The 23,432-nt window shown below is 47.0% G+C and overlaps 1 protein-coding gene across 2 annotated transcripts in view; it reads right to left on the bottom strand.

The window, feature by feature from the left end:
* Positions 1–3,737: 3,737 nt before the first annotated feature.
* VAPB (VAMP associated protein B and C) overlaps positions 3,738–23,432 on the bottom strand; it is a 45,284-nt gene continuing 25,589 nt past the window's right edge. Inside the window, exons 3-6 of one of the 2 annotated variants that reach the window (XM_072944468.1) lie at positions 12,239–12,342; positions 8,699–8,779; positions 6,596–6,772; positions 3,738–4,174 (exon numbers count right to left, since the gene is read on the bottom strand). In XM_072944468.1, coding sequence (XP_072800569.1) covers positions 4,016–4,174; positions 6,596–6,772; positions 8,699–8,779; positions 12,239–12,342 — 521 coding nt within the window. In that variant the 3' untranslated portion in view covers positions 3,738–4,015. The remainder of the gene's footprint in view (positions 4,175–6,595; positions 6,773–8,698; positions 8,780–12,238; positions 12,343–23,432) is intronic. The other variant, XM_072944470.1, reaches the window with a different exon arrangement.

Below are 23,432 nucleotides of genomic sequence, written 5' to 3'. Positions count from 1 at the left end.
AGCCTTCTCCAAACCCAGTCAGGCCGGGAAACCCTGAGGGCCCCCATGGCCCCAGGCTGCCCTTTACAAAGGGCAGTGATCTCGGGCCTCATCAGACCTGTGCACTGGAGTCACCCCTCGACTCCGTAGGGGACGCTCTCAACACAACCCCGTTCCTGCTCGTCTTTGAAGTTGCCCACTTTCAATAACAGCAAATGTGGCCCGAGCTCCGCTGAGGGAGGACTCCTCAGAGTGGGAACTCTGATGACTCCCCAGTGTCACCCTGTGCTCCTCCTCCGTGAGCCCTGCTACTTCACTAGGTCCCGAGCCCAGTGACACGTGTCAGGTGGCAGCCGCCACCAGCAGGGGCAACAGTGGCCTCTTTGCCTGAGAGGGTCTCAGAGGTTGTTACTCAGGTGTAAAGCGACTTCGAAGCCCCAGTCGCAGCTCTCATTTCTTTCTTTTAAATCAAGAATTTCACAAACCATAACCAGAAACGTGTAAATGGTCTAGTTCTTTAGGAAAGGAATGGAAAATGACAAATGGCATTCTGTTTTGGCATGGATTCTGAGTTCGCAAACAGAAAGACGTGTGTGTGCAAAAAATATTGGCACCATTTGAAAAATGTTAAGCTACTTGCACATGGTACACACGCGTGTGCACACACACATACAGCTTGTTCCCAAATTAATTTGAAAGGCTGCTGAGCACTGAGCTATCGCCGCACTCAGGTCTGTCTGACTCAGCACAGCCTGCGCGTCCGGCACGGACGCCGCCCGATGGCGGTTCTGCTCCTGGGATTTGTTTGGAACCGTTTAGGTTTTCACGGATCACTGGAGGCGCTTCGTTTCTCTCCTTTCTGTGTTGTGCAGGTATAAGCCGTCTCTCTAGGTGTGAACTGTCCACTGGTAAAAATCAATTTTGATTTTATCGGTACTTATTAACGCTGGTGCCAGCAGTTTAGAAGACTAGAGAGGGGAAAACATGCAAACGAAGAGAAAAAAAATTTCAAGCCAGGTCCTCATACCTCAACAATACAGCCTGCTGCCTTTAAAAGGCATTTTGTCTAAATGATCAATTTAAAAATTCAATCAGTAAAAAGTTACAGGACTCTCTTACTGCTCCCATCTCCTCCATCTTTGTGGGTGTGGCAGCGGGAGTGTCTAAGACAAGGGCAGCGCTCCCAAGGGGCGCCGCAGACCAGCAACCAAGGGCACCAGGGCAGCCTGGCCGTGCCTGCCCACACCGCCTGCCGGCCGGCAGCCCAACCACTACAGCCTGGCTCGTTCTAAGCCAGTTTATTCCAATGACTCAACTCTCACCCTCTCAGGACGGAACAGACCATGTGGCGGGACTGCACGTCCACCTCTCCGCCTTACTCTCATTTCCTCCTCTTCTGTCATTCCAGGAAGGACACCTGAAATGTGCGTGCCTCTCCAGGTTCAAGATCTCGAGTGCTTGTGGCCCTTAACATGGTCCCTGAACCTAAGCAGCGCCTGCTCCACACGTTTCCTTATCCTGACATGCATTTTGGCGACTAGGGTCACCTGTGCAATCTCTGCCACCATCACCTCCTCCTCTTCCTGGGGGTTCCTTCTGCCACGCAGTCAGAAAGCCCATGTGCTCACCTAGTCCTAACCCCTAAAATGGAAAGAGACTTTACAGCATGTGAGTTAGAAGGAAGAGACAATGTTGGATTCAAAACTATGATTTTGCAGAACATCCTTCAGACGCACACAAAACACGAAGTCACTTTCAAAGACCGAAGACACAAGGTTTCTGGGCACTCTTGTCTGGTACAGGCACCAGCAACTCCAGCCTCCCAGGCCACCCCCTCAGCCGTTTCTGTGAACAGTGTCACTGGCACACACCACCACATCCTTTAAGAAGTCTGCCAACCCCTGCTCCAGAGGAACGGGACTGTCTGCTCTATCTCAGACCTTCCCAATCGCTCTCCTTTCAAGGCCCTGAGGTACTGGAAGCTATTTAGAGGTTAATCTGCTGCAACTCCTACACTCGGGTAAACTTTAGTCCACTTCCAGAAAACCAGCGGCAGAAAGCACACGCTTCCCAGGCCAGGCTTTTCACTCCCTTTCCTAAGTACCTGGGTCCACGCGGAACAGACACCGGAGGCTAACTCACAACCGGGTGGCCTTCTATGTCTTCAGGCTCAACGAAGTTTGAGCAACAGGTGTCTGGCCAAGAACTAGGTCTACTCAGCATTCACCCCTGGTACTTGGGATGTAAACTTCTCTTCGTGAGAGCAGACAGTCATGCGCTGAGTGCAGCCAGAGCCTTCCACCCGCCTCACACCAAGTCTCCGGGTCCCTGAGCAGATCACCAGCGCCAGGACCTAAGGCAGCTGTGCCCCGGCCAGGCTCGGGAGAAGCGTGACTGCTAACAACTGTCTCCCTCGGGATGAATTTGTCTCCTAAAGCTGCCCACATATGGGAGCCACACTCGGCGTAACTTTCACTAGTCTTTTCTGCACAGCTCCTTGACTCAAGAGGAGAGGTTTCTTTTAACTGAAGGGCAAAGCGACGGCAGGGCAAGGGTGACCAGCGACTTAAGATTTTCAGTAGTTTTGTTTTTATACTCTCAGCTGAAGCCAACCAAAAAAGAAAAAAAAATTGTATGTTCACATCATTAAACATACATATTTCTCATTGATAGGACTCATTTTTAAATCAAACTTCCAATGACTAATAAGAATAAAAATAATAATCCCCTCCCATATTGCAAAAGTGACAAAATGACAAAAGAACTCTTAATTCTGGGGCTTTATTTTAATTTTTCTCTTTTTAAGATGCTACATAGTCAAACAGAATTGGATTGGTCTTTCACGGCATCAAATTAATTCACAGTCAAACTCTCAATCGCTATTGACGGATTATCTAAGTTTCTCACACCCTGTCCCCACCCCTCCCCAGCTGGTTCCCTCTCTCCGACCCCTCTGCTGCCTGACTCGCTTGCCGTGACCCCCAGCTAGGGCCACAGGATCACACCTGGGGCGTGTGGGCTACAAGTGTGAGTGGCGGTTACGGGGCAGAGAGAGGAAGAGGAGGAGAGAAGGGCGGCTCTCCTCCTTATAGGAGTCACGCAGAGTTGACGGCGCTACTAAGAACCCCCTGCCCCCTGGTGGCTGTCACTTATTCACACGGAAGACCCCTTCTGGCAGCTGCTCTCCGTCACTCAGAGAAGCCACACCTCGGCCGTGCGGAGCCCGGAGCCTCGGGCAGCGCGGCCTGCTCCACCCAGCACTGTCAGGTAGCACAGGCGAGTTTTAGGCCACAGCATTAATTATAGTCTTGTGACGAGAAAACATGAGATGAAATACATTAAATAAGTTAAATATGCATTAAACATCTCTGAGTAACAATTCAACCTCACTACATGAACCGACAGGAATCTAGCTTGGTCCCTGAAGGAGAACAAAGCCTTGACTCGGATTTGCAGAGCACTGGGCAGTCGACCAACGCGCGCCTCCCTCTCTGGGCGCGCGCACCCAACGCGCCGTTCTTTTCGGCTTCAGACTCTGTTCGTCAGTCCCAAAGAACTGATGTCCTGGACAGACCGCAGGAAAGCAGCCCGGGTGAGTGAGCAGCACAGGGGACGACGACGACGGGGGTGCGGCCCTCCCCTCCGCGCTGGGCCGGCGCCCCGAGGACAGCACCCCCAGGCAAGGAAGAGAGTTGTGTTCTAAGAGAGGTAATCTAGCAACAGGGACCAAGGCGACAGACGTTTAGAATGACACGGACAACATGCCATTATCGTTTAATCATGGTTTCCCTTGTCATTAATAAGGATCATTCTTTCCCCATTTACTATGCATTTTAACTTTCTAAAAGATTGTTATATTATGTTCTACCTGTGTGTTGGGGTGTGTGCGCGCACACGCGCTTGGGGAGGGGTAATTTAAAGGCAAGACTTGTGAGATGTCATCATACATTAATTCTGTTTACACGTGGTTATGATAAATTTAGACCCCATGACGTGGCGGATCCTCAATCCAACGAGCCGTCGCCCGCATGCTGCCCTACAAGGCGATCTTCCCTATGATCACGCCGACGATGAAGAACAGGACCACCAGCGCCAGCAGCCGAGTGCTGAGGCCCTCCTCCTTCCCAGCCGCAGCTAACGCAGGAACAGGGCTGTTGCTCTGCACTGTCTTCCTCATCCGAAGTCCATCTTCTTCCTACAGGAGCAAACATACATTTGAAAGACGGTACAAGGCACCAGAAGCAGAAGTTAACCAGGCCGCTTCGCAGGGCGGGCTTTCGTACCCAGGCTCCATCACGTGATATGGCCCAACCTCCTCATTTTGCAAATGGAGAAACTGAAGCCTACCGAGGGGAAGAGACTGGCTTGGGGCCACTGAGAAGGTACTGCCAGAGCCCTTCGTCTCCCTTCTCGTCCATCCATCCCGCACAACGCTGCTGGGCACCGTTTTATACCACACATCTCAGCAGGGCACTCCTTAGTTCCCCATGAGTTATAGAAAAAAAGCTCTTCAGAGAAAAGAATCACAGGAAACTCCCAAGTGGGAGGCCTGGGAGCTCTGCACACAGCTGACGCCTGATGGGCCACGTGCAGACTGCTGGGTTGAAGACGCTGTCTGCAATGTTAAAAAAACGGAGCTAAACTCGATACAGGCATCTCAGACAGTGTTTCCCTAATGCATGCAGTCCCTACCAGAGACGCAACGACCTCCTTCCTGCACATAAAGCTACTTGGCCACTATTTCCCCCACCGACACAGACCTGTAAGGCTGTAAGTGAAAATTTCTCTTCCTTCCCTGCCCCCAAAGCCCAGCCTGCATCCCGGAACAGGGCATGCATCAGGGCCCTTCTGCTCTGGATAACTGCCCTCTACTCATCCCTAACGCCCCGAGCAACAGCTGCACTTTCATTTCTTCTCCTTCAGCTCCTCTGAATTCACCAAGGGCCTAGTGAGTCCTGGAGACAACAGGCAGCGCGTCCATCGGGCCAACTCTCTACAGCATCGTGGCCACCTCTGCGGGACCGCACCACACTGGTTGTCAGTACTCATGTCTGGGTCTCCCCTGCCAGTCTGGTCAACAGGGAGCCATTAAGGGCAGTGGCTGCCCATATTTGTATCCACAGTGCTGGGTACATGGTAGAGTCTTGGGAAATGTGCTGGCCAAATGAAAGAATGAAACAACACAAAACAAGAGATCAGTGTTTGGCAGGATAAAGAATCTTCTAATGTCAAGATTGGTCTAATAATATTTTAAAGATACTCTGCTCACGGGGCATGGCCAATATCGCTGCACGGTGATAAATGACTGGTGCTATTCGATTAACTTCCCCCAAAAAATGGCCACAGCAAAATACAGCATTTATTTTATTAGGTTTATATAGAAGCTATTTCTACCTATTTATCACTATAAATGGCACAGAACTCTTTCTGAAGAGAAATACATTCAGGGAGAAGCTTTAGGCATATCTTAGATTTTAGCCAAAGAGCAGAGTGTCAGCTTCATAATTTACTCTGTGCAAAAAGAAGTTACTGCATGAGGTAAATCCAGATTACTGCAGAGAAGGAAGAGGATGCCATTCCCCAACCCCGTCAGGCCTCCTACATCTGTGACAGTGTCAGAATAAACGAGGAGGAAAAGTCAACTGAAATGAATTTATTACATGTACCTGGTGCTATGCAGTTAAACAGTGAAAGCTTATTACACGGCTAGGGACATGATCAAGATGAAGAGAACAGACTGGCCTCAAAATTTAAGTTGTAACAAAAAGTTCCTATGATCGGATGTTCAGAAATGCTCTTTAATATCGTGTAAGAAACAGACATGCTTTTGACACGGGAAGGGGCCTTGGAGGCGTTCTGCACACAGAGGCCGGAGGAACGCTGTGACTAACAGAGATTCAAAGCGACTTCAAGTGTGGCCAGTTGTCTTCACAGCTCGCAGGACCCCGGGGCCAAGAGCAGCGCACCGGCCTCCCTCCACCGCCCCCTGCTGCTGCCTGACCCTCCAATGCCGGTGCCAACTGCCTGGTCACGGCCACAGGCTGGAGACCCTGGTTTCTCCCATGAGCACCCATCTACTGTGACAGCCGCCTGTCTCCAGTCTCATCACAATGTTAACAGTGTGATGAGACCCTACCACCTAGACCTATTTAGAAGCCTCAAAAATCCAAATTACATCTGTGTTCAGACAGAGTACTGGTCAGTATTTACCCTCTTCAGAAAGATTCTCATCTAGTGGGGATGGGATGGGGTTTGAAAATGTGAATTCCAGAGAACTGTTGCTGTTTTTAGTCTCAGAATCGATTTTCAGTTTATACTAACAAGGTGGGAGGGATTTTTTGTTTTGTTTTCTTTTACAAGGAGTAAGAGTTTAAATAGTTGAGAAACTTCTGCTCAAGAGACACCGGTTGTTAATCTGGGGTATGTGTGGGAGGTGGGGTGTTCAAGGACTCTTTTGAGAACCTGAGGAGAGCTATGGAAATTTCTGCCTGGAGGGAAAAAATGCACAAATAGAAAGCAGCTCTACAAATTCAGTGGCCCATCAACATCTCCACCCAAGATGACAGCACAAAAGCCCCTGTTCTCTGCAGAGTATCAGGAAGTGAGATGCCGTTACCTTGAACTGCTTGTTCTCCTCCCGTAGCCTCTGAACTTCACCTTGCAGCCTCTTACACTCCTCCATCACCTTCTTAACTTCAGTGTCATCCAAAGAAGAGCTCAGAGCTTTAGACGCCGTTGGTGTTTCTGTCTTTGATGCAGTTGTGGATATAATTTTATTTATCTCTACATCATGCTGTTTGGAGACAAACGAAAACCCAAGTGTCACCAACTACGTATTAAAGGACTTTTTTACGCAAAGCAGTTCTCAGCAAACACCACACGTGGTAGCGTTTCATCCACACTGTAAAATGTTACATTTGTTTTAAAAATGGATCACTTTCTCTAGTATCTTAATAATCTAAAGCAACTGGGCCCCCGAACTTATGTATAAGGACAGATGACAAAGTTCGGCTGAGACTAACAATTCAAAGGAAAAGAAAAGGGGCCGTGCACACCGCACTGCCATGCAAAGATTCGCACAGTGTAGCTGTGCAAGCTCAGGGATTATAGGCACAGTTAACGTCACCACGAAGATCTGAACGTCCCCAGGACTGGTTGAGTGGGGGGTGGGAGCCGAGGGGGGAAGTGACACTGAGGGCGATTTATTTCATGAACTTAGAGCTCTGAAGATGGGATGAAGATGCAACAAGCTTAGTGTCCACAGTATTTCAGTCTGGGGCAGCGATACACTCCCCCGTTTCCTCTGCCAAGTCTGTGCTGGGAAACCCTCTGGAGACTGGCTGGGGCCGAATCAGGACCTGGGTGCAGGGCGTGGAAGCATGTTGGGGAAAATAAAATAACTGGGGATCACTGCCCTGGGGGCTCCGTGCAGCAAACAGAAAACTACAAGTTCTACCCTTCGATTCCCGGGTGAGAAGAGTGAGGCCCTGACAGGCAAGGCCCTAGCCAACGGAAATAATCACCTAGCAGAGAGCCAGGGCCAGAACACAGACGGCACACCGTCCAACAACTGCCCTCACCAGGACAGCACGTACCCTGGGAAGAGGGAGAGGAGGGAAAAAAAGAAGAAGAACAGTGCCCACAAGAAACAGGGTAATGATAGTGGCCCAGGATTGAGCAGAAGGAAAATACCAATGAGTTCTGACACAAGGCAACAGCATTCCTGGAGATCATTATGGGCAATGTTAAGAGAATGTGAGCATTTCTAGTTCCCAACCCCAGCCACTAACAGCCAGGTAGTTGGATATTCTTCATGTGTTTGAACTGTGTTTTTAATATAATTTAAATTTTCTTTTGTTTTGTTTTTTTTGATAGGTTGACGGGGGTCCAAATTAGCGTTTCAGATACAGTCTGCTCTCTGGTCACAAGTGAGGGCCACAGCAGACTCATACCTTGGTTTCACCCAAAGAAAAGTGGGCTTGACAGGCTGGAGGAAGTCACTCCTCGACCTCACCCACTCAGGCAGCAAAGGGGGTGACTCTCAATGAGGAACGATCTTGCGCCCGGGAGGGCACATCTGACAATGCCTGGAGACATTTTTGGTTGTCACAACTCGTAGTGCTACTGGTATCTAGTGGGCAGAGGTCAGGGATGCTGCCAAACGTCCTTCAGGCACAGGACCCCCTACGGCAAAGAGTTGTCCAGCCCAGAAGTTAATGGTGCTGAGTTTGAGAAATCTTAAAATAAAAGCAGACTTTGAGGACAAGGCAGATGGAGGGTCAAGGAGTAGAGAGGTGGTGCTGAGGGAAAGAGCAGTCAGGCAGCACTCTGTAAAACAACAGAACCTAAGAGTTCACCAGCACCTGTCCATCAAGCATGTGGTAAATGGCAAATTATTCTGTTTCAGTCTTTCCCACTGTTTAACAGCAACTTATAACTTTGTCAAGGCAAGGAAGCTCTTTGGAATTTATAACATTTCAATAGCCAACAGGTTGCACTTTTCAAGGGAAAAAAAATGTTTCAATTAGTTTTCTGCAAATCTTTCAAAGGTAGATTTCACAAAGGCTCACTTATTTGTCGACTTCAGCTTATTTTTTTTCTTCATACATCAGAAGAAGGAAAATAATTTGCCAACTTAAATCTTGGTTTTGCAGGAGATGGTATGCAAATCAGTATCAGCTTGCAACATTCAATTATTGTTAACTATAAATATACTTACTGGTTTATCATTTTCTGCTGGCAATTCAAACACACATCTAAGTTTTGAATCCATAAGGTCTTCCGGTTTTGCCTCCTTCCACTAAAACAATTTAAATTTAATAATCAGGATATTATAAAGCTGCTGGAAGAATAATTTTCTTCCTATAACTGACAATTTCAGAAAAATACTCTTAATGAGAAAGCCCTAATGTATATCAAATAAAGAACTTAAGTCTGCTGAGATTTCAATATTTTTAACATGACAAGATTAAATACACCAGCTCTCCTGAATATTTATACTTCATAAACCCCAGTCTTGCCTGACCCCTCCTGTTGCTGGCCTGCCGGAAGTCATGGGACAGAGAAGACCACCACTGAACCAAGAGGAATCTTCTAAATTGCATCTGGATGGCCAGAGGACATATTGGCTCTCCTTGAGAAAATAAAACTTACTTTGCAGGGCGCATCCTTCTTAGAGTGCGTAAGCACCTACTATCTACTCCCTGGGGGCGGTTCTAGAACAGTGCCAACTACCAACGGGGCACGTGAACTAGCAGGCACGCTCTGTGACTGCCATGTCTGGGCGGACAATCCCCTCCCCATCCCCGCCATCTGTTGGTAGGAACGTCTTCCTGACTAAATCCATGCTCTGGGATGATGCGCTCCTAGCTTACTCCTCCGTACTCCTCACTCCTTTTGGCAGTGGAGGACAGGAATTCCAGGTGTTCTGGGCATTATAGATCAGCATAGCAGGAAGATTACAATACAGAAAAAGGAGTGAACTCCCCCACCCCTCACCCCAGGACCATGCAGGAGGCAGTGAGAGAGCACAGGTACCAAGAGCCAAAAATGGGAAATAATCTTTATGTTGAACAATAGGGGACTCCCAAATAAATCATGGCAGATACAGTCAAGGAATAGCATGCCATTCAAGTGATATTGAAGACAATTAATTACATGGGGAAAATTCACAAAAGTATTAAGTGAAGACACCACAAACAATATTTTGAGCCTGTTCCTCTGTACAGACACACACACAAGTGTACGTGTGCCCGTGTGCGGGACGCTGAAAACCTCGAGGGGAAGACTGCTGGCAAGCAGGAAGTTCACACCGTCTCCAAGTATCTGATTACTCTGAGCATCGTAGATTACCCGTTAGCCACAGGGAACAAATGTGCTTTGACACCAGAGAGAGCTGGCAGTCACCACCTTAACCAAGTAACGAAAAGTACTGTCACCAAAAGAGGGACAACCTGGCATTAAATGCCTGCTGATCTGATGCATATACGACATCACTGAGGACCACTGAGAGAATATTCTTGCCCCCAAAAAACCAAACCTGAATTTAATCATGAGGAAATACCTGGACAAATCCAGAATGTGGGACATTCTCCAAGTCAGCTGGCCCAGACTCTAAAAAGGTTGAGGGTGCTCTACTAGACTCAGAACTAAAGGCCATTCTTGGAAGAACTGGAAAATGCTGAATATGGGTTTCTCTAGTGAACAAGACTGAGTTCATGTTACCGTCCTTGGCTGTGATGACGCAGTGTGGCTGTGAAGGGACAGTCCTTGCTCTGAGGCACTTAGGAGGGAAGTGTCACGAACTGCATCTTACAGCCAAGTGGTTCAACAAAACAGAAGGTTTGTAATAGAAATGAAGCAAATGCGGCAAAATGTTAAAAGGTGAATCTACGTACAGGCTAGATGAGTGGTCACTGTACTGTTTTTTCAACTTTCTGTTCATCCAAATATAAGGAAAAATACTTTAAAGTGAAGCACACGCACAAGGCTCTCATTAACAGTGGCCAGTCTAGTAAAGAAATTACAGGTCACTTTCAGTTTTATTTTTGCTCATTTGTATGCTTTTAACAACGTACATTTCACATAACACTTTTTTAACTGTTTTAAAAATTTTCACAGAAGGCAGTGAAATTCACCTTTACTGCATCCAGAGTGCCCGGCCTGTAACAGCACTTGGATACAACAGCTGCCAGACACTGTGCCAAGTGTTCTACACACACAGCACATTTAATCCCACAGCAACCCAGTGAACTAGGCTTTGTCCCCATTTTACATGTGACCAAACCCTCAAGAGAGTTAATGCAAATTGCCCAAGGCCAAAATGTTAGTAAAAGGCAGAACTCAGCTTCATACCCAAGGCACCCAAGCTCATGCTCTTTTCAGTAAGCCATGCAGCAGAAGCCAACAGAACACACTCCTGGGTATTCCATGTTTTGCATTTGTTGCACATTTCCTTGACCACACAAAGTAACATGAAGTGAAACGCCATGTTCCCGGAAATAAAAGAGGAAGCAGTGAATGCCTCAACAATCATTCCTATTAGCCTGTTATCACTGAATGTCTCTTGAAACCCCAAAATATCTGGCTCACCCTCATTTCCTGCCCCAAAGTTAAACATGCATGAGGTTGAGCAGTTAGGCTTTTTCAAGATGAAAAGAAATGGCTGTGTGGTGACAGAGGGACACGAGGCAGGCTGTGCATGACACAGCAGAGTACAGAACTGTGAAAGAGAGGAAACACAGCACGGTGTGAATCCTGGCTCACGCAAACCTGCAGGCGCCCCTCGGATGACTTTACTCTCTTACTTGGGTCGGCAAACTGGAAAGTGATAAAAATGCTGAGGTGATCCTGCCTTTCTTTTTCCAAACCGTGCAGACTAGACAGTCCGCCCTCCCTGATGCCGTGGGTTTTACGTTCATCAGTGTGTGTGGTTCACACTCACAGCACCAGGATGCCTCCTCATTTACTCAGATGTGGGAAAAGCTTGGGGGAGAACTGCCATTATAATCGGCTTCCAGAGAAACCAATACAGTCGTCCCTCGGTGTCCACGCAGGAGTGGCCGCAGGGTCCCAGCCCCACGGACACCAAAATCCGCGGGTGCTCAAGACTTCTACCTAAAATGGTGTATACAGTCAGCTCTCCAGGTTCACGGATGTGGCGCCTACAGAGAGGAAGGGCCGACTGTAATATATCCTTTATTTATGAAAATGAAGTCATCTTATTTTTACCAAAATTAGAGATGGAGTTAGACATGTATGTAAGCAGGAGAAAAAATATGAAGGAATCTAGGGGAAAACTACAAAAAAAACCCAAGAATCATGCTTCCGGGGGAAAAGCCTAAAGCGTGGAAGGATATTTAGTATTCAACTCTCACGCCCCTTTAGGTTCTGGGGGGATGGGGAAGACACGGTAGGAAACAGTCTCCATAATGAAAAGTGCCCTTTTCAGGAGAATGGGGTGGGGGGGAGACTGGTGGGGAGGTGAAGGGAGAGAATCCTCCGACCATTCAAGACACAATCCATCAGAGCAAGGAACTGAAGGAAACCAGACATACCAGTCAGAAAAGAGGAGAATCCTACAAAGTTACATAAAAATGTTAAAAATCAAAGTTCTAGAAAAACCATAAAGGCAAACCTCCTTGAAAACACCATTCCCTTTAAAATCAGTTCTGACCCATTTTGAAATGCATGCACCCACAATTCTGCGCCTCGTCATTGCTTTAATTACTGAAAAAAAGAAGAAGCATTCAGTACTTACTACCGCTTCCATATCAGAAGTGTCAGTCGGAGCAAACATAGACTGAACCATAAACTTGTGTTTGCTTTTCTCATTGGGGTCATAATCGAAAGGCTGCAACATCACTGAGAAAGAAAATATTTCATTAGGAGGGTCAGAGCTTGGTTACCAGCAGCCACTTGTTACGTTAATACTTGTATTTTGGTCGTAAAGCAGTTTACCAGGATCCTCTCATCCGAGCCTTACGAAGCCCCCGGTGAAGTGACAGCCCAAGATGACCGGCCTCTTCTCCACTCCGCAGCGCTCAAGCCTGAGGTCCAGAAAAGGGAAAGGACCTGCCCAAGGTCAAACAGCAGGTGTGGCAGAGCTGGGACTGGGGCTTAGGACCCAGGTCTTCTGATTCCTAGTCCAAGGACCTTCCACGACTGTGCACCTACACACCTGAGCTATAGGCCTAACAGCACAGGCAAACCAGGGAGAACCACCTCGTGCCTGTTTTGGGAAAACACACCCAAATGGTCTCTTCAGGAACCAAGACACCTAAGGCACTGTTTCAGCTTCTCTCTGTCCCATTTCCCATGTCAAGGTCATCAAGGTAATTTTGCCAGTAGAAATGTCAGAGAATGGAGAAGACAATGGAGAGGGCACCACCCGGTTACACCCCATCTCCCCTCTGAGAACCTAGAGGAATCCCACAGAAAGGCTCCCCTGAGCATACCCGCTGCCCTGAGGGAGGTGCCGTCCTGCTGTGACTCGCTTCCTTAGGACCTAGCCCCCTGTGAAATGACCGCTGCTTTAAAATACGGTATTTGCCACAAGGCTTTGGCTGAACCACACTAGTTAAGTTCCCTGAAACATAACTTTCCACATGCAGGAAGGGCCTGCTGTAGCCCTGCCTGTGATGAGAACTTCCTAGGACTCAGGGTTTCCTTTGTGCCTGAAGCTAAACTCTATACTTCAAGTCTATTATGTCTCAGTTAATCCTTAAGAGGCAGATATTGTTGTAGAAGTTATTTTAATGCCTATTTTCAAATGAAAAATCTGAAGCACAGAAAGGTTAACTAACGTGCCCAAGGTCACACAGCGGAGGCGCGAACACCAATGCAGGTGGAGAGCCAACGCTCTCGGCCACCGTGAGGGACTGTCTCTGTCCTCTGACAGTGCAAGTCCTGTCCTTTTCCATCACCCCTTTTCTGCTGGGCACACATCAGTGTTCTCTTGCCTCTGAACCCCACTTAGGACTTCCCAGGTGCTTAAAGCCGCACAATCAACCGCCTCCTGCAGCAGGTAAAGGGCGCCTGTCGTGAGCCTGAACTTATATAAATGAGTCTGGGACTCAACAAAGCCAAGTGACCTGCTCAAGGTCACAATGTTAGGAAGCAGCAAAACTTTGACAAAGAGCCAAGTGCAGCCCAGCACCCCCTCTGCCAACCTGGTCACTCTGATCTGAGACAGGTTCACATCCTGCACCCCAGGCCCATCACCGCATATCTCAGAGACCCACACACGATGGGGAAAAGAAATACAACACCCCTCCACCCTGGGGATGCATGGGTGCATTCTGTCCTGGGGACAGAGAAAGCCTATTAAAATCAACAATGCTCTGATGTCAATGCTCTGGTGCGCACAGCTGCCCAGGAAGCTCTCTGCCCCCATCACCCATCTGAGTGCTCCCAGCTACGGGGGACCTTACCTGGGAGACTTCTTCAGGACAAAAATCAATAAACATGAAAATCTTTTTTTTTTTAATTCAGGGCTTGGATATACATGACACCAAGTCTAGTTCTCAATAAAGGTTATCAATAAAAATGTTCAGTCTAAGTACCCAAAATCCAGACTGTGACCATCAGCAGAGAGAACAAAAGGTTACTTAAAACACAGGGCCAGTCTACCAGGAGCTTTACTTCCGTGGGTGTAGAGGCATGACACCATCCTGGAAAGGAAGTCCTTGCAGGTGGTTGTGGGAGCTGGACTGCAGACGGCTCTTCCTCTGGTACCACTGAGCCAGCAGGAGCTCTCCGATGGACAGACCCGGAGCATCACTGCACACCTGGGCTTGACATTTCACCTTGGGGACATATAACCAGACTCGGGCAAAACCACAGACTCTTATTCTGAAAGCTAAATTCTCATTGTGCTTTTTCCACCCCCAAGATTGCAATAAGGAAGATGCATAAGGAGCCGGTGTCTTCACGTGCGCTGTGATCTTTCTTGGACAGGGACTGGAGTTGGGTCAAGGTCTTCAAAGTATTGTCAGATTAATGTTCATTTTAAAAAATTAAAGTGAATTAGGTTTTGAGAATTTCGGGTCTTGACTGGCTGTGACAAAATCATGCTTTAGTATTTTTTAGAATGGGAGAGAAGAGAACTCTGTCCTACACTACACTTGGGTCTGCAGCAGGGCACAGCTGCAGAAGAAAAACGACCTCATCTTTGAGACTGCCTTCCCAGCTGTGAACGGCTCCTAATTTTCCACCGGGGGGGCTCTGAGACTGAACCAGGATTATTTGTAGAGAACTCCAATACTCAGAAGATAAGAGCAATCAGAAGACATGACTAATTTTCAAAGAAGTTGGCTCTTTAGCTCAAACTACACTGGGTCACACAGAGAACTGACAGGTCCAGAGACCCTGAGACAAGCCCACATCAACAGCCCCAGGAAGACCCGCCGTTCCTTCCGCTCTCCCACTTCCTCCAGGGGTGCGGCCAGAGAAGGGCTTGGGCTCCAGACATGGCGAAGGCAAAGTGACCCCTCATTTTCATCTCTCCACCTCACCCAATGCTCCCATCCCCAATACCTTCACAATTTCCCAAGAAAGAAAAGGAAAGTAACTTTTATTAGTGCCTGGTATGTACTAGGCACCAGAGAAGGCACATTTTCATTAGTTCTCCCATTCAGTCCTCACAACAATCATCAAGATGGCCATGTCTTCATTTTCTAGATGAGAAGACAAGGGCTTAGAAAGGCTGTGTGGCCTCACGCGGGCCCACAGCCAGCTAGGTACTAAAGGATGGAGCCAGAGCGCGCTACTGGCTCTGCTTCTAGTCAGACTCCCACACCAAGGGTTGTCAAAACATTCTTCACAGACTCTGAGAGGTCCCCCCCATCCATCAGGTGATCCATAAACTCAAAATCATCGTCATGATAAGATCAAGACATTATACGTCACCTGCCTCGTCAGCGGCACAGAAGCAACGGTGCCAACGGTGCCAACGGTGCTGGTGTCTTTGAATTAGGCACCGCCACACACTATCAGGTATTTTTTTTAAAGGCCGGTCTCACTTAAGAATATCCCCAAGAAAGTAATAAAAGCTACTAACTTTACTAAATTCCAACCCTTGACAACGCATCTCTGCACTCTGATGAAACGGCAAGTTCATGTCAAGCGTTTCCGCTGTCCTGAGACAGGCATGTGTGCAGCTGTCTGGGGCTGAGCTGAGCCAGACACCTTCTTACAGAACCATTTACCTGAAAGAACAACCGACTTCAAAACTACATTTATTCACACCTGGGTATACAGCAGATATTTTCTTGAAAATTCCAGGCTTTCAAACAAAAATTAGAATCTTGGAAAAACCTCTATCTGCCACCAAAAGCATCACAGTTTCCCAAATGGTTAAAAAGACTTTCCCAATGAGATCAGTGGGAATAGTAATGAATATACTTCTTTGATACTGTACAACGGAATACACAGTTGTATAACGGAATATTGTCAACAGCTGGACAACCTGTATAACTCAGCTAACACAGAACTACCAAAGCCATTCAAGTGCAAGAGATGTATTTTAGTGAAACAAAGTTGAAACAGTTCACTGACATAGTGTCAGATTCCATATCATAATAAACTTCAAGACAGTGTCATTTGTCAAGTTTTAGGGCAGTACCAAAGAATAATATCTACAATTATTTGAAAGGGCTATTAAAAATACTCTTCCCTTTTCCAACTACACATCTGTGGAAAAATTGGTTTCCCACCAAAACAACACATTATGACAGACTGAATGCAAAAGCATGAGAATCCAACTTACCTTCTATTAAGCCAGAAATCAAGATTTGCAAAACATGTCAAATAATGCTAATCTTCTCACCAAGTTTTTTGAAAAGTTATTTTTCATTAAAAACATTACTGTTTACATATAATTGCATTTACTAATGTTGTTATTAAAGAATTAATGCTCTTCAAATTTCTTAGTTTAATTTGTAATATGATAAATGTTGATACAGCCCACAAACAGCAAAGCCCTGCTGGCCTTTAATTTCTCAGAGCGAAAAGGGGTCCTGAGACCAAAAGGTCTGCACACCGCTCTCCAACATCAAGCTGCCTCGCAGGCCCCTCCAGGAGGAAGATGACCTGTTAAATATTCATGTGAAGGCCCTGGTGGCTTCGTGTAGTAGCCTCCCTGGGAGAACCCACCCCTCCTGTGCACTTTAAAAGAGAAGCCTTGGGTTTCAGTGTGCACCCAGGCGCTGGGAGGGGACAGAGGCACACATGTATGTGTCCCTTACAGGGAGGGGACTGGGGCTCCCGGTGTTCCTCTAACCAAACCACCTGGCAGCTGCTTGCTCCACCTTGCAGAAGGGTGCTGTCTGAGATGCCCTGCTACCCTGGTGCCTTACAGATGTCATCAGCCCAACTGCAGGCCTAGAGCACCTGGCCTGTCGAGGCGCCACAGCACAGAGCTGGAAGAACCTCAGGGAGACGGCACTTACATTTGGCCCCCCGAGCTGATGAGAATGGAAGTGCCCAAAGAAGTGGGTCCTGGTTGTAACCAATCACCTTAAAGGAGCGCCGGAGACGGCTCAAGGCGGTAGGACGCATGAGACACACACGGAGAGCCCGAGCACTGGCAAGGCTGCCGAGCTGGGAGTCGTGGCCTGCTGGTGGCCTTCAGGAAGCGCAGGGCGTGCAGGGGCGCCTGCCACACTGCAGCAGCTCCCCTTCCACCAAGAGCAGCAGGTGGGAAAGGCGTCTGCCTCCCACCAGCTCTCCTTTCCTTGGGGGCTCCCCAGTCAGCGGGCAGGAAGGAGGAGGCCAAGTGGCCACCCAGACTCTGTGAAACGACAGACTCCTGCTGAGCCTCAGTGTCTCCATCCTGCTCAGCACAGCCCCCAACTACGTCCAGAAGTTGGTATTCTCAGCTACCACCATCTCACGTCAGATTCAATTTGCTATTCCCTATTAGCTGGAACTTTATGAGAACATGACAGAATAAATGCTGTTAGCCGTTTGCTCTTTCAGCTCCATACATGCAAACTGTGACAGAAATTATGTACTTTTTTTCATGACAGGCCATAAAAGAGCTTCCCATTAACTTAATTTATTTCACTTGAAAACCAGAGACACTGATGATAAAACCCTCTTAGACGAACCATCTATCCTACTTTTAAAATGTATCGCTGATACTACATTAAAAAGAAGCCCGTTACCAGGAGACGGCCCAGAGACCAGGTCACGGCTCAGCCACACGGGCCCTCCGCGACACAGGCCTGCAGTGCTGCCCACGGCGCAGGCGGGGGCCTGTCAGCAAAGGACTCCCGGGGTCAGAGAGCACTGGAGCATTAAGACCAGACTCTCTTCAGAGGAAATGCAGAATATACACCATTCAACGCACACACACCTCAGAGAAATGACTTGATTAAATGCAGCATAAAAGCCTCCTACGAGAAGCCAAGCAAGCCACAGATCACTTTCGTCTGCATCATAACGGCCACAAAGCAGATGAATAAAGTCCAACAAGCACCACAGCACGTGCTTTATCATTATTTTTCAATCTCAGAATTTTATCTTCAAAATGCCTCTCTCTCCCTTTTATTTGACCACAATCTCAGCTCAGGCCTCCCCTCATCAAAGTTTCTCCAACTAGATCTTCCCGCCCCTCCCCCAAACAAGCTTCCCTGCCCAGCTCCTATAACCCTGCAAATTTAGTCTCCCCTGACACTCTATTCACCATAATGATGTTCCTCGGATTAAAAACCTCCTACAAAAAAAAGTCTATTTCCCAAGTGAAAGACAATCAATTCAACTCCACAGTCTGGATCTCTCAGATTTCCTGGTGTGATCCAACAACAGACCTCCCTGCTGGTCCAACAGGTGTGCACATTGTGCTGGCCACACCCCCACGCCCAGGTGTTCCCTTGTCATTACCAAAGTCTCCTCTTATCACGTTGGCCCTAGGAGGCTGGCACATCCCTTCCAGTCCCCCAGCCCTACTCACATCTCAGTATCCCACAACTTCCAGGGCTTAATCTGACTCAACCTTCCACTAGTCTGACTCTGTCACGAAGGGTCTCAAGCTATAGCATGCATCAGAACCATCAGGGGTGCTTGTGAAAACACAGGTGGCGGAGTCCCAGCTCCAGTTTCAGATTCAACAGGTCTGGGGTGGGGCTGAGAACAAGTATTCCCAACACGGTCCGGCTGATGGTGCTGGTCCGGGAATCACACCTGAGAACACGTGCTGCCCCGGTCTGCTAACACTGCCCGCCCCTCCCGGAGCGCTGTTTCACAGCCTCGGTCTTGCTGGGGGTCTTACTCTATCAGCGGGCAATACTGATACAAAGCTCTCCCTGCATGCCTGCCTTTTCTACACAGTTAAACTGAGACTGGACTTCACGTTCTGGGAACTAGTTTGCAGCTCTTCACCGGGTGGAGAGTGTGCACCCTCTTCCCTTCCAGCACTCGAGGCACTCCCTCCAGGTTTCTCCCCGGGGCAGTACACACAGAAGGAGCCCTCCTTAACCCTCACCCAGCTGCTTCCTCTTCTGTCCCACCTCCCAGAGCCACGCACTGTTCTCTGCTGGGCTTAAGACACTGGTTTCCAATCTCCTCATCACCACTGCCCTCTGTCTCTCTCTGCTTTCATGCCTGGATGAAAAGACTGCTCCCTACTAAACTGCATTTATGGTGTAGTAATGAAGTCATTGCTCCACTTTTTTGAAAACCAGTCAAAGACAAACCAGGTCTCTGTCACCAGCTAAAAATAAGTAGCGCTACCACAAGGCAAGAGAATCCCAGCCTCAAGCAAAGCAACACGAGCACTCAGTCAGACTGCGCACCCTCAGCACAAGCAAATTTGTTATTTGCTTTAGATTCTCAAAAGGCTGAAAACATGACTACTTTCTTAGAACTTTGCCTATTCAGGGACCCATGGATGGAACTATCAGTCTAGCAGGTAAATAATTAAATTTGTCTACTTATAAATACATGAAATTGAGTTGTCTTTGTGTTCTCCATAGGATTTTCCAGTTCTTTACAGTGCAAGACATGCCGCACCATCACTGTGAACCGAGGGATGCCACACACAGGCACTGGCCAAAGAACAAGGCGCACTCACTTTTTCATAAACATCTTAAAAAATATACATCTTTTTTCCAAAACTCCAACATACTTTCCTGTCTCCATGAACACTTTGTAACAGAGCACCACACAGCCTTTCCCGGGTGCTTCCGTGTTCTGCTCATGAACACCATCACGTCACACGCCACCTTAAGACCTACAAGCCAGGGCTCTCGGGACAGATCAACTGAACAAGAACGGTCTGCCCTGGGGCTTCAGTGAGTCCAGACCCCATGTCACTCCTGAGCTCCCCCATCCCTGTCCTCTGCGGTTCCGGTCCAGCCCTTCACCGCCACCTCCTCTTGCAGCCTGTTCCCTTCACTCTGGCCTGTGATGAGCTGGATACCAGGACAGGGTTAACAGGGAGTCTAAAGGAAAAGCATATACAGGGGAGTCAAGACTAGGGAGCCCGTGTGTGTGAGTGTGCAAGGAACTCTCCCAAGTGAGAAGAACATGACTGTCAGCTACTCCAAAGCTGTGCTTAGTTTTGCTCCTCAGTCCTGCTGCAGAGAGCTGAAGTTGCCTTCAGCTAAGTGAGGTGGACTGAATGTACTTGCTAAGTCCTCCTGGTCATGATCTTTGAAAATGTAGAAACAAGGAAAACTGTGTTATAATCATAAAAAAATGAAACACAGAATTCTTCTTAAGAAACTTAAATATTACAGTAAACTTTTTAAAAGTCTTTAAAAGCACAATTAAGCTGAATTTTTGTTGATAATGTTCCCCTCCACTTTTTTAAACCAGAATCTCATGTGGTGAAAAAAATTAAGACATCTTTTAAGTGTGAACGTTAAGTTGTTCTTACCTGAGAGTAATAAAACAGGTTCACAAAAACAATTTATAAAAAGGTTTCGTTTATCACAGACTTTCAAAGCAAATGATCTTACGAAGAAGAATGTTGCTGTTAAGATGCCCAAACCTCCCGAATTTAGCTCCCACTATCAGCACTTGACAGATGAAGGCCTGGCTTCTTTCTCTAAGGACAGCACACTTGCGCTCCAGTGCTAATCACTTAAAGCTGGAGCCCAAGGTTGGCTGGCCCAGGGCAAGTGAGCAGCTCCACTACACTGAGTCAGCAAAATCCTAAAAGGATTAATTATCAATTCCAGTGCTACCCATTGACATTAACTGACCAATGTTTCCATCCAAGAAGAGCTGCTGATATTCATCCCCTGTCTCACGATTTTACTGGAAGAACTTTGTGCTTTACATGTGATTGAAATGCTGGAAAGGGCTGTATGTCAGGAATGAACACTGCTCCTTGATTCTTTGACTTTTAATTTAAAATACAGATTCAGACACTAGAAGATTTATATTTGTTTGTCTTTAATCCATTTTCAACTCCCAGGGTACACTTAGTTAAGAATATCTGTACCTAAATGTTGGTGTCTTTAATGATTCTTTCCAGTGCCCCCCCAACACAGATATTTTGCATTTCTAATTCGCTTGGTACAACCAATGTGCATAACTGAACTGCAAATGGAAGTGTGCTTGCTACTTCAGTCAAATTAGAATTCAGTGAAGGTTATAAAAATATTAAACTTAATATCGTATTACAGGAAGCGTCAGTATTTTTGATGGGCCCATAATTTTACCACTTCACCTGCTATATCTGCTGGCAAACAGGGTTTGGAATATTAATGGAAAACTCCCTCATTATTAAGCTGCAGTATTAAAAAAAAAAACCACAACCGTTACCACAAAAGCTTACCACAAAGACATTTTCAGAAATTATCTACCTTAAAAATACTTCCCCACCAGACAGTTCAGAAAATAGATTTGATTTTGTAAAGCTAGAACAAACGGGGAGACCCCCCACTGCTTCAAACAATTCATTAATTCAAAAAGTTCTATTTTCCTTGCATTTAAAATCTCTGGGGGAAAAAATCCAATCTCCTCTTCTCCAATCTCCATTTAAGTGTGCCTATTTTGCGGAGGTCCAGATTTGAATACTTCAAAATCATCTCTAGTAGACGGTGTGTAACTAGGAGCAAGGGGCCAAAGCCATGGCATGCTGGGCCAATTAATGCAAACACAAAGCAGCCCGCCTCACCCACTGCAGTGGCTCGTCCAACAGGCACAGATCCCAGAAGGGGCTATCAGAACAAGATAAATGAGCACCCATCCAGAGGACAAAGAAAAGGACTCAGAGACCCGAGTGACCAGATCCCAAAGCACCCCTTTGGGAAGTCCACACGTTCTCACACACACAAAGTTAAGGTTACACCTGTTTCCAACTGTAACTTTACCACTTGAGTTTATAAAATGGAATTTTTTCTTTTGTGAAGGATCCAACAAGTGGTTTGCCATCTTCTGAAGAAAATGACACGACAGGCCAGAGTCTGGACTTTTGATGTATAAGGTCCTGTGAATATCAGATTAAGCTGACAGCTGAGAAGAGCTTTACAGGGTGTGTCTGAAAGACATCTGACAGCTACAAAGTTTCAGTCCCCCATCATAACCCTGATTTGCGTGCCTTCAAAACCTCAGTCTCTGGCCAGCTCCATGTGTAGGTACCATCCTCCTCCCTCTTTTCCTCCCTCCCTGCCCTTCTATCTCAAAGAATGATTTATAACCTTCTCTAATAGCTAGCACATCCCAAGGGTTTTCAGAAATGGGAGAAGAACAATGTACTAGTCATGTCCTTTTCACGTATGCTGTGACATTCAGGGTGGTAGGCAGGGCAATGCTAGTATTTTAAGTTGATTTGATGGCCACCTTTTTATAGATTATACTTGAAAATTTACCAGTGACTTTTCACTATAAAACAAATGCATATTATAGAAAGAAGAAAATGCAAATTTCTCTAAATTAGAATTAGAAAAATTCCATAAACTAGTAAAATGTATGGAATTAATTTGTTTCCATAAAGGCAACTGAAATATGTACAATCTACCTTTAACAAAAACTAGCCAGTTTTTGTCAATGCTGGTGGAAGAAGAATGCAACCCCACTCTCGTATCATGCTTTCAGTTACAATTTCTCAGCACTGGTAAATACTCTGTGAGGGAAATACCGTTCTCTCCACTCTACAGGTGAGAGAACTAGAACCCAGAGAAGTCAAAGTATCTGCCAAAGATCAGCCCACAGGTTAAACAGCAGAGTGGGCTTCCTGTTCAGGTTTCTGAATTCAGTGGTTCAGAAATCCAGTGATCTCCAAGTGGGCGAAACCAAGCTCGGCCATGTGCGCAGGTGGGGAGAAGGGAAAGCTGCTGGCCTTGGAACCAGCCGCACTGCCTGCGTGCTGCTCTCCTCCTCCCGAGGACGGTCTCTCTCCCGAAGGAACTTCTACATACTCACCACGATGTCATCATGTAGCTGCATTTCAAGAGGACTCTTGGAAAAGTGCACCAAGACACGAGTGTCTAATAAGTGATATCATGGCCCATGAGCACAGAAAACTGCTGCAAATGCAGGCTGGCCTCCTCTGCCAACTGGTGAGGCTGTTCTAGAAATGCAATGAAACCTGGCTTCACCCAGGTGCACCTCAAGCATTGAGAACAATACACACCAAATAAAAACAAAGGAGCCCTCTTGTAAATCCACTACACTTCAATAAAAAATAAAATTATAAAAAATCAGAAGAGTCTTTTCTCATGTGTAAACATAACCCTGTCTCTTTTAGGAGGACGACCTGCAGACACAAGGACATTTTATTATTCAACTGCTTTTTTCCCCAAGCACCCTACATTTTGAGAACCAAGGTATTTTGTTTTATATTCATTTGTAAGTGGGGCCATCCCCTAGCACTGTTGAGGCAGCTCAGTATCACAGAAGAACCACTGGATCAGGACAGACACATGGCTTCAAATATCAGCTCTGACACTCATCACCCACGTGACTCGATGGTCATGATCACACTCTGTACTTTACCTTCC

Source organism: Vicugna pacos, chromosome 19 (genome assembly GCF_048564905.1).
Source record: "Vicugna pacos chromosome 19, VicPac4, whole genome shotgun sequence".
Taxonomy (NCBI): domain Eukaryota; kingdom Metazoa; phylum Chordata; class Mammalia; order Artiodactyla; family Camelidae; genus Vicugna; species Vicugna pacos.
The sequence above is the reverse complement of the archived record's forward strand: the minus strand, read 5'-3'. Positions and strand labels throughout refer to the sequence as shown.